An 11,236-nucleotide genomic window follows, 5' to 3' on the forward strand; every position below is an offset into this window, starting at 1 on the left:
CAGTGATATTCTTGACACAGCCATGATGGTTATAAATAGGGGTTGTGTGGCTTACCTTGTGATTGATAGATTTCAGAGGCCAAAGATTCTGGAGTCATGGACTGAGCCAGGCCATTTTGCCACAACATTGCTGATCACACAGTCAGCATTGCAGACCATCTGAAATCATAAGATGAGGAATATTACACCAATCAATGCACATCACTGGCAATGCAGAGTGTTCGTCAATGGACAATATCAAAAAGTTATGTTCACCTGAACATTAATGCTGTGAAAGGATTTCCTATTCACAAAATCGGCCTCATGGGCACCTGAGGGGGCTTTTATCCTTGTGTGTGCAGTCCACTGCACCAATGACATTGGGGAAACCTGTCACACAAAGTAATGAGTATCCTACTATGTGTTAACAGTTGTCCTGTAATTTGTAGATCCTCTTACCTGCAATCCTATAGAACTCCTCTTTGATGTCACAGAGTCTTCTGTGGCCAGGGAAGGAGATGAAGACATCTGCTAATGCTTTGATAGCCAGACACACACTCCTTATTGTGCGGCAAATTGTGGCCTTGTTCAGCATCCCCCACTGAGTACAGGAAGGCTCCACTAGCAAAAAGCGCAAGGCCACACAAACCATTTGCTCCACACTCAGTGCATGGCTCCGTGCAGTGCGGTGCTTAATCCTGGGACCCAGTAGTCTGCATAGATACCTGATGCCATCTGCAGAAAACCTGTATCTTTCATATAGATGGTCATCAGGGAAGGCCAGTGGGTCCAACCGGTCCCTGAAGACCCTTTCTCGCCTGAAGGCTCTCCTCAGCACAAGTGCTTCTTCATCCACCACATCTCGCACGAATGGGCATGCCATTGTCAGAGCAGAAAGGAACACACAATTTTGGGCCTTCATATAGGCTAGTGGCCACACCTGGTGCTGGGGGGGTGGGCAAAAGAGGGCGATGCCTTATAACGATGACTTGGTTGTACTGATTGCTGGGAAAATAAAAAAAACCATAGAAAGATGCCACCGTCCTGTGTGCTCACAATAAGAGCTCATATGTCATGGCTCACTTGACTTTACGAGAATATACCTAATTTTTATTTTGAGCTGTGTCAACTTCTTGGAGCTGGGGGAGGAAAGAAAAATAATGATTAATACATTTGTGTTACAGTTAGCATACAGTGTACATTGAAGGCATATCTCACCTCCCTCTCAAGTTTTTTTATTTCAAGGTCCAGTTTCCTAATTGTCCTCTTTTTTATTTCGGACTCCAGTGCAAGATTTTCCATCTTTTTCTTCTTGTACTGAATGTCTATGTCTGCCAGTTCTATTTGGCGCCGGAGGTGGTTGCCATACAACTTTCTGATAGCTTGTGAGCTCTGTGAACACAATACAATTAGCGCAGCTGGAATTTGGCAGGATGTGGTGTCCTTTTATTAATACGCACTGTTGCCAGGCTGGTTTTCCCACTGTATAGCATCTGGGTCCTGTAAAATAAATTAGATTTTTTGATTTTGATGAGGACTCCTCACCATTGTAGAGTAAATAGTACTTTCACAGTCTTAACATGATACCTCATGCCTTCTGGAATCCAGAGAGATGGTCTCCTCCTCATCATCGTCTCCATCATGTGCTGTTGCTGCTGCACTGGGGCCTTCACCCTATCACATTTAATCGGATTCATATTGAAGCTAGTAGACAAGACATGCCAGGCCTACAGTATGCCTTTGATGGAGTACTCACTGGATCAGCATCGTCTGGTGCTTGTGCTGGTGGCTCTAACAGGAACACAGTGCTGCCAGACACTGCAAGGCAATAGGTAAACCAAAGTCAGACAGTCCAAATTGATTCAATATGAATGTGGTTGTATCCCATGTAGAGATGGAAGGACATACCTTGAATGAAGCGGGTGGCATCTTGGGAGGAACCTATGCTCGTCTCTTTCCCCCAGGGATCCCCTCTAAGACGGGCCTGCCTTTATTTAGCTCCAAGGCCATGTCCTCTGCTGGGGTAAGGTCAGCCTTTGGTGACCCACCACCCGTGCCTTGTCTGTGGGTATTCTTTTTCACTGCTAAAACAGTACAGACAATGTGTGAGCAGGCACCTTCTGGGTACAATAGATGCTTGTGCTTTGTTAAATATTAGTCAGGGACCATACCATTCTGCAGAATGTTCTTGTATTTGATTTTGACCTGCTGCCATGTCCGTTTTGGCCCGTTCATGTTTAATCTACACACACACACACACACACATTTAATGGAGTCACACTGCAAAAAATTACTTGGTATTTTTGTCTTGTTTTCAGTAAAAATATCAAAAAAATTATCATAGCTTTATACAGTGTGATGGAGTTACTTTACACAATTTCACTCATATCTGCAGTGCATTTCAATTAAAAATTTAACCGTTTCATAATTACAGTACAACTGCGTTTTTGGAGATGTGAATTAAATATTTGAATTGTAATTGTGATGTTTCAGCGGAGCGGTGAGTGTGTAATTGTGCACTACTTACGCATTCAGGCGGTCTGCAATACTTTGCCACGCTTTTTCTCTTTGCTTTATCACTGTGGCGGTGTTGCCTTTCTTCTTAATTATATCTTTTACCTCCTCGTATGCCTCCATGAGGATTTGTGCTTCCGACGGGGAAAAGTACGCGGCTCTAGTTGCCATGGTAAATCAGTTAATCTGTGATCTGTGGCGGGGTCTATTTGAGTGAGCCGTGAGCGCGCACCTATCCAGGATTGGTTTCACCTGGCTTAATGAATCCGTGTCTGCTCATCCTGGCTTGGTCTTTGTGCAACCAATTAAGCCTGGACGCACATGTTTTGGCTTCATTGAGCTCAGCTGAGTCATTTATCCCGGATGTCTTAATTCTACTTTTGTGCAACAGGCCCCTGAGCTCCAAGAGTGTGCGGCTCTCTTTTATTTTTATTTTCTAGTTTCTACTCCGCTAGCCAGCACCTCGTCTTTATAGGTGTGCGTTTCTTTTTCTTCTAGCTCACCAGATTAGTGCCATAGGAGCAACATTGAAGATTAAAATGTCAACAAAACAAGCACGGGTGACAAAACATTTTTCTCTGTTATTTCGAGTTGAGCTAAACATGCAGAAAGAGGAGAGAAATGGTCTACAAAGCTGGCCATATCAATATTTTTATGTTGATGTTTCTGAAATGATATTTGGCTGTAAAGGCTAGCATGAGGGACAAGTATCTAGCGCCAATGAGGTTTGTTTAGAGAAAGGTCAGCTAACCTTGTAAGCTACCTAGGCATAATTAACTAGCTAGCTACTAGCTAGTTTAAATCCTTTCACGATTGTAAAGCTAACCTTTAATTTTACCTCAAATGTTAGCTGTGTTAGCCACACAAGCTTATCCAGAGTCAGTGATACATGAAGCAGCCATGTACTATTAGTGGGAGGTTTTCTATTTATTGGAACTGCAATAATTTTGCTAGAAACTTTGCTAAAATAAAGGAAATAAAATAAAATGAACCTCATAAAATGTCACCTGTAATGCTCATCTCCTGTAGCCTAATTCTCCTTTATTAGTACCTCGATAACACAGCTTGGATTTACACTAAACAATTTTATATGTCAGCACTTACAGGGCATGTACAAAATCTAGTATATGGTTTGCCTCATACATTGTCTACTGGTATCATTTTAAATTGAGAAAATACACTGAGTATACCAAACATTACGAACACCATTCTAATATTGAGTTTTCAATACCCCTTTCAAAGGTGCTTATATTTTTTATCTTTCCCATTCATGCTCTGAATGGCACACGAACACAATCCATGTCTCAAGCCTTAAAAATCCTTCTTGAACCTGTCTGTTACAGTCTCCTCCCCTTCATCTACGCTGATTGAAGTGGATTTAACAAGTGACATCAATAAGGGATTATAGCTTTCACCTGGATTTACCTGGTCAGTTTATATAATGTAAAGAGCAGGTGTTCTTAATATTTGTATACTCAGTGTATAGCTCAACATGTAAACAATGTGTGAGTTCAGCTATTCTCTGCCTCAGATGACAGATGCCCATAAGACCAGTAATGCCATCATACTGTAGGCCTATGGCTGCATTGGTGATGCATGCCATATGATAAGCTGCTAAATGGATTCACATAGCTGACATAATGAGAGAAAGTGACAGTCAAATAAAACAGATTTGAGATCTTACAAATAAACAAAAAGGAAATGTTCAATTGAGAATACAACACATAAACACAGACACATTATAGACAGAACCCCCTCCCCTATTTATTGCAGATTGTGATATGTGATTAATCAACAGACACTGTGATCTCTTCTCTCTGACCCCCAGGTCAAATTAGAAACAGATGCGTTACCTTAGAAATGTTTTGCAAGATCTTACACTGACCAGAGTATAGGCGTTCTCCCCCTTTCTCTTGTGCTCTCACTGACTATCACTTACGCACTCTCTCTGTCTCTCTCACTCACCCTCTCTCTCTCACTCTTTCCCTCCCTACCTCACGTGTCCCTAATAAACTCACACTCTCTCTTCCTCCCAAGATCTGATACACTGTACAATTTGTCATCTTTCTTCCTCAAGTGGTAGGCTGAAATGTAATGTTAGAGCCCTCACAGATCTTGACAGCCTTCATGGGCCACACAACAAACTGTAGTAGAGGAGGCACAGACAGCACAGTGTGAAAGCAGGGGCACAGACAGCACACTGTGAAAGAGGAGGCACAGATAGCACACTGTGAAAGAGGAGGCACAGACAGCACACTGCAGAGGTGGCACAGACAGCACACTGTGAAAGAGAGGGCACAGACAACAATTCACTTTACACTGAAAACACTCCGATATAAGTTGTATGGAGATATCAATGTTATGTAACTTGACAAATAAATAAATGGCCATCGTTTGTTGCTATGGCAACGGCCCTCTGGACTCCGAGCACCTGTGTGAGCACCCTCTCCCATGTCTTTTCTCCACACTCACTTTTGCACCCTGATTAGTCCGTTACAAAAACTTACCTCTGGCCTGTGCCTCCCACACAAAGACTGCAACCCATCAGAGTCAATTATAAATTAACGTTTAGGATTTATAATGTTTAGGTGTGAATAAAACCTATCAATAATCAATAATTACAGATCAGTTCACAGAATACCTACGCTCAATTCAATTGTGCGGCATTACAGAAAACGTGATAATTTGCACAAACATACTCAGTAATGCACGCACGTCACACACAAACACAAGTTGCATTGTAGATGGAGTGATCTGTGATTCCTTTCTTCATACCCATTTTAATAATTAAGAACTATTTGCACTAAGTCTGTATCAATCACCAAATCTCAGGACATTACCTGAAGCCTCATAGAACACTACCACTGAAGTTTCACAGAACTAGTGTTGCGAAACTGGGAATCCATAACTGGCATTTCTGGAAACCCTGAGAATTTGGGGAAAGTTACCAGATTTTTGCAACCTTACATTACATAACATTACTGGGGTACTGAAATTCCTTAGGACATTACCGCTGAAGCTCCATGGTTAGGCTAGGGGGCGGCAGGGTAGCCTAGTGGTTAGAGCGTTGGACTAGCAGCCAAAAGGATGCAAGTCCAAATCCCCGAGCTGACAAGGTACAAATCTGTCGTTCTGCCCCTGAACAGGCAGGTAACCCACTGTTCCTAGGCCGTCATTGAAAATAAGAATTTGTTCTTAACTGACTTGCCTCGTTAAATAAATAAGGCTAGTGTTGGAGGCTAGTGGAGTCGACACCTCTGACACAAGCATAAAGTTTGATATTTGTGGATACAATGTCACACATAGCACTGGGTAGGCGGTATCATCTTTATATTTTTTGACTGGATAATAAAAAATAAAAAACATCAATAATACAAAAAAATGGTTGGTGAATAACATTGCAGCTTAGAAACAAGAACTTACAATTCATTCCAAACACAAAGTCTGCATGTCACGACTTCTGCCGAAGTCGGCCCCTCTCCTTGTTCGGGCGGCGTTTGGCGAGCGACGTCACTGGCTTTCTAGCCATCGCTGCTCAATTTTTCACATTTCCATTTGTTTTGTCTTGTTCCATACACATCTGGTTTTCATTCCCTAATCACACTGCATGTATTTAGTCCTCTGTTCCCCTCCATGTCTTTGTGTGAAATTGTTTCGTGTTATGTGGTTATCGTTATGCGCCAGACTGGGTTTCATGTTTCTGTGTCTTTTGCACACAGTTTGTTTATTTTGGTATTTACAGTGTCTTGTATTGAACATTATTCGCACCTTGCACTTTTGCCTTGTGGGCTCGAGGTTTTTTAAGAAGCTGCGTTCTTCTGTTATTTTTATCTCCTGCCATAATAAAGTGTGCGCTTGTTCAATACTCCCTGCTCTCCTGCACCTGACTTCTCCACCAGCAGCGCACAGCCATAACACCCCATTTCAGGACATGCATATATGCTAAGCACAAATATTGCTGTAGCGATGCTACACTTCTAAAGCCAAAGTTGCGCACCTGGTTATATCGTTAAATTTAGATTTGTTTTGTCTCAATCCAAGTGCGTCGCAAATTTGAAAGTGGATGGTACACACTCTCTTTAATAAATGGATCACTAGTCACTTTAATAATGTTTACATATCATGCATTACTCATCTCATATGTTTACAGTGGCGGATTTAGGTATAGGCGGCATCTTCCCGGGGGCGGCATGGGGCGCCCGCACAAAAACATTTGGAATGGTGACATTTGCGCAATCAATTTTCTATCGCTCATTTGCATGTCACGTCAATGATATCATGTCACCATAGGGGACTGTGGATCAATTAACCTTGTCAAAGTGGGTGCCCTGATTCTATTTTGTGAGCTAGGCACAAAAGTGGGGGTTCGCCAAGGGAGCCATACAAGCTGGAACCGCCACTGTATGTACAGTATATACTGTATTTTAAACCATCTATTGCATTTTTCCGATGCAGCTTGGTCATTGCTCATCAATATATTTAGATGTATATAGCACAGGCATTTCGCTACACTCGCAATAACATCTGCTAACCATGTGTATGTGACCAATAAAAAGTGATTTGATGTGTGACCTTCTTAATCCTAATCTCCATAATGAACAATAAAGTTTTATTCTATTCTATTATTTTGATAACTCTAACTCTAACATTTGTTTATTTGGGTTTAGGTTAAATAAATACAATTTAAATTCAATTCAAGGGCTTTATTGGCATAGGAAACATTTGTTAACGTGGCCAAGGCAAGTGAAGTAACTACTCCAGCTCGTTAGGTGGCAGTGTTCTGGAATATCTAAGTCACATCTACGCGTGCGCATTAGTTCCACATGTTGACATTGTCGAGATGTGAAACATTGCTGGGTTGGAACTGCGTTTATGTGAAATTTGACGAAGTGTAGCGTTATTTAACACCGTTTATGGGTAACAAATGCTGGTCAATATTTGTTGAGATCAAGCGTCATGGCGAGGCCATCTGTTCGCGTGTTTCATAAACTAGAGGGATTGTTTTCCATTTACAAACCCCCCGGTGTCCACTGGAAACTCGTCCGGGATACCATCGAGACAAACCTGCTCAAAGGTACTGTAACGTTACTGACACTAGCGTTTACTTTTCACTAGCATTTACTTTTGCACTACAAATGCAACATAATCCCCCATGTTGTTATTTTGATAATTGCATGCTTAATTGTAGTTTGATTAATCTGGCTGTAATACACAATGAATTGGTATATTCAGCCTGGAAATAATGCCTGCAAAATCGTGTAAATGTAACGTTACCTTACAGGCCTGAATGTTGAAAAAAAAATACATTTAAGCTTACTCTACCTGTTGTCTGTGCGGTTTGCACTATAGCTGCTCGTAATTTGAGACAAAATATCCACAGGAAAGTATTGCTTACCCGACATTTTAGAGAGCCGGTAATGTTTAGTAGTAACGTTATCAAATCAAATTTTATTTGTCACATACACATGGTTAGCAGATGTTAATGCGAGTGTAGCGAAATGCTTCACTCGCATTATGAGTTGCTACTGCTGTTACCTAATGGGTTTACCACTCGACAAGAAATGCCAGCAAGGGATTTCTTGTCACATGTCCAGTTCATTCACAGCCGTGCAGTTGAAGGAAATTAGAGAATAATTTTACATCTTACATTTCTAGTCATTTAGCAGACGCTCTTATCCAGAGCGACTTAGTAGTAAGAGCATACATTTTCATAAAACATATTTGTCCTGGTCCCCCTGGGAATCGAACCCACTACCCTGGCATTTCAACCACCATGCTTTACTGAGTCAGACGGGACCGATGATGTTGATGCAATCTCTTTCCAAAGGGATAAATGCTGCCCCTCCTCCAGCCCCTCGTCAGCGGGTTCAGTTCCTGGCTGAGCCCACCAGTGTTGTGGCTGGGGGTTCCAATGAACTCACCCTGTCTGCAGCCTCTGTCCCAGCTCTGGCTCATCACCCTCTGGGTATGTTCAGGTTCACTGTACAATCACTTTCAAGTCTTTCATGACCTGTCCCTTACACAACCTATAAGTGCGTTCACTTGTATTTTAAAAGTGAGGCTCTCCATATTGTAATGATGCTGGATTTGTGTGAATTCAATAACGGTCTTACTGTTTTCTTGTCAGTGAGTGGACCTGAGTTCCAGCACATAGGAGTAGGAGTGGGACATCGCCTGGATGTATTCTCCTCTGGAGTTCTAGGTGGGACTTTCTGTCATGTCCTCCAAATTACAAAAAATATATATATATATTGCTGAGGGATATGCTCATTTGAACCACATCGGGCCTGCATTACTGCACAATATAAGTTTTCATGTTTGATCATGTACATCATCATGGCATCTGTTTCTCCTCAGTTCTAGGTGTTGGCCAGTCAAACAAGGCTCTGACTGATCTCTACAGATCTCATGTCACTAGAGTAAGCGTTCATCTCTATTTATGTTACAAGTAAAAGAGCATACAGTTTATTGGAGGTGGAAAATCCATATGGCATCGTTTTGATAGAATGCCGAGATTGCCATGATGCATTTCTTGTTCAACTTTCGATAATTTATTCAGGATTATACATTGGAAGGTGAATTGGGGATGGCCACAGATAATTTCTCTCACACAGGCCGCCTCATAGAGAGGACCACATATGGTAGGTACAGCAGCACTTAATTTTTTTGCCTTTCACCTTATTGAAATAAATACAGAATCTATAAAAACATTATCTTGACTGTGTAGCAACCCTTGACATGCCTTCCAGATCACATTACACGGGACAAGCTGGAGAGAGTCCTGGCCATGATGCAAGGATCCAATCAGAAGGCCCTGCTCACGTACGTCCACCATTCATTCTAGTTCTGTGGTCCACCTCTTATCCCACTCTGTTCACCTTACTTTATCTACTCACTGAACCAAGGTATATTGTAATTAGAGCATTCCCACAGACCTGTACCAATTCAACCCCATTACTTACCAAACTAATGCTGTGATATAAGTGCCAGTCAGTTGTTGTCTGTGCCAGTCAAAGCTTATTTGTTATTTTTGCTATACCTAGTGTGTGGAGCAGTGTAGGATAACTGTTTGTTCTGGCAGGTACTCTAAGGTGGACATGAGCACCCAGGGGGCCTATGAGCTGGCTGTGAAGGGGGAACTGCGTCCCGACGGGAAGTCTCCCCCTATTATGACAGGCCTGCGTTTATTACACTTCCAACCACCCCATTTTACCTTGGGTAAATGTATTGCCACCTCCAGTTTCACCTGTACTGTACAACACCCTGCTAGATAGACACTTGATCACACACAAAGACACAGGGACACACTCACATGCAATAGGACGACATGGCACATGGCTCTTTCTAACTGATGAACTGCAACAGACACCCCGTTGCATTAGATATGTATCCAGTATTCTTGAATAGTGGGGAAATTCCATGATGACAGTGATACTGAGACTGATTTTTCACTTTAAAATGTATTCCAAACCATACAACTCTATGCACAAGAACTACAGTATAAATAGTTAAATGTAGTTATTGTGCGTAGTTGTATGGTTTGTTTAACTTTGCAGTCATTGGTTTTTGTTTGACATAGTTATGTTACCGTGGAACTGCCCAGTGCTTAATTCAATTTATACACTTGACACTTTTCCCAATACATGTGTAAATATGGTACTAAAAATTGTGCCTATCTGTATTATACATATTTCTCAAATGTTAATTCTATTCTACTGCCATTTACTTTATGTTCATACTTTATGTTCTTATTTTTTTACTATTTCATATTGTTAATGCAATGTCAAAAAGGAACCTGCAAGTAAGCATTTTGTTGGACAATGTATACCATGCGTGTCCCGTATATAAGACTAATACAACTTGAAACTTGCTAATTCAGTTTTGTATATTTCATTAACCAGTTTTCTCCCTCTCGCAGAGGTGCAGTGTTTGAATGAAACCCAGCGGTACCTGTGCAGAATCCTGCATGAAGTGGGCTTGGAGCTCCGCAGCACGGCCGTATGTAAGGGAGTGCGCCGCACTCGAGACGGGCCCTTCACCATACAACACGCCTTGACCCATCAACACTGGACTTCCCCAGATGTCATACAGGCCATCAGACAGTACCGCTCCTCCAGAAAGGCTAGCAAAGCCAAGCACACACAGCCAGGGAAGGATACAGGAACAGCCAGTCAGAGACAGGAGATGGCAGAAGAAGCAGCAGTCACTGGTGATTCCCACCGGTTACACTCTGTATTGACCTCAAAAGCATTTGGCTCTTGATGTCCTTGGAATAGATATCCTTGAAAGCTACATCAGCCTCAAAACATACTGGTTTTAGTCAATGAAGATGTAGTCTCTGCCACAGGCTTTCACCTCACCGACGAGTGTGAAGCCTGGAGCCTAGGCCAATGAGGATGTGGCTGTTGGAAAACCAATGATTTTATTTTTCATGTGCAATGTCTGCTTTCTTTAGGCCAATGTAAAAATGTATGACCAGTTTGTATTAGTTAATGTCTGTTCTTTTAAATTAAAATGTACCAAATTATGTGATCATCTCAATCTGTAGGGGGAAATAAGCTAATAAATATTCTTAGTTTTAAGAAACACTAGTAAGTAGCTTGAGCCATCCCAACATTAGCCCTTGATCATGACCCTCAGTTCCATTACATTACTTAATGTCTGTCCTTTTAAATTAGAATATACCAAATTATGTGATCATCTCAATCTGTAGGGGGAAATAAGCTAATAAATATTCTTAGTT

The 11,236-nt window shown here is 41.7% G+C and overlaps 1 protein-coding gene across 1 annotated transcript; it reads left to right on the top strand.

Moving 5' to 3' along the window:
• Positions 1 to 7,295: 7,295 nt before the first annotated feature.
• Positions 7,296 to 11,025, top strand: trub2 (TruB pseudouridine (psi) synthase family member 2). The gene is made up of 8 exons (XM_064968072.1): positions 7,296 to 7,567; positions 8,321 to 8,458; positions 8,621 to 8,695; positions 8,851 to 8,912; positions 9,053 to 9,134; positions 9,243 to 9,315; positions 9,575 to 9,711; positions 10,412 to 11,025. Exons 1-8 carry the CDS (start codon positions 7,450 to 7,452, stop codon positions 10,753 to 10,755), a joined length of 1,029 nt encoding a protein of 342 aa, XP_064824144.1. The 5' UTR covers positions 7,296 to 7,449; the 3' UTR covers positions 10,756 to 11,025.
• The last annotated feature ends 211 nt before the right edge of the window (positions 11,026 to 11,236 follow it).

The sequence above is a fragment of the Oncorhynchus masou genome, chromosome 6, assembly GCF_036934945.1.
Source record: "Oncorhynchus masou masou isolate Uvic2021 chromosome 6, UVic_Omas_1.1, whole genome shotgun sequence".
Classification (NCBI taxonomy): domain Eukaryota; kingdom Metazoa; phylum Chordata; class Actinopteri; order Salmoniformes; family Salmonidae; genus Oncorhynchus; species Oncorhynchus masou.

What these genes read in the sequence shown, in the direction of transcription:
- trub2 (XM_064968072.1), top strand. Translation starts at nt 7,450, where the DNA reads ATGGCGAGGCCATCTGTTCGCGTGTTTCATAAACTAGAGGGATTGTTT. An exon ending in ACAGATCTCATGTCACTAGA is followed by an intron (nt 8,913 to 9,052) that starts GTAAGCGTTCAT and finishes TAATTTATTCAG; the next exon opens with GATTATACATTGGAAGGTGA. An exon ending in ACCACCCCATTTTACCTTGG is followed by an intron (nt 9,712 to 10,411) that starts GTAAATGTATTG and finishes TCCCTCTCGCAG; the next exon opens with AGGTGCAGTGTTTGAATGAA.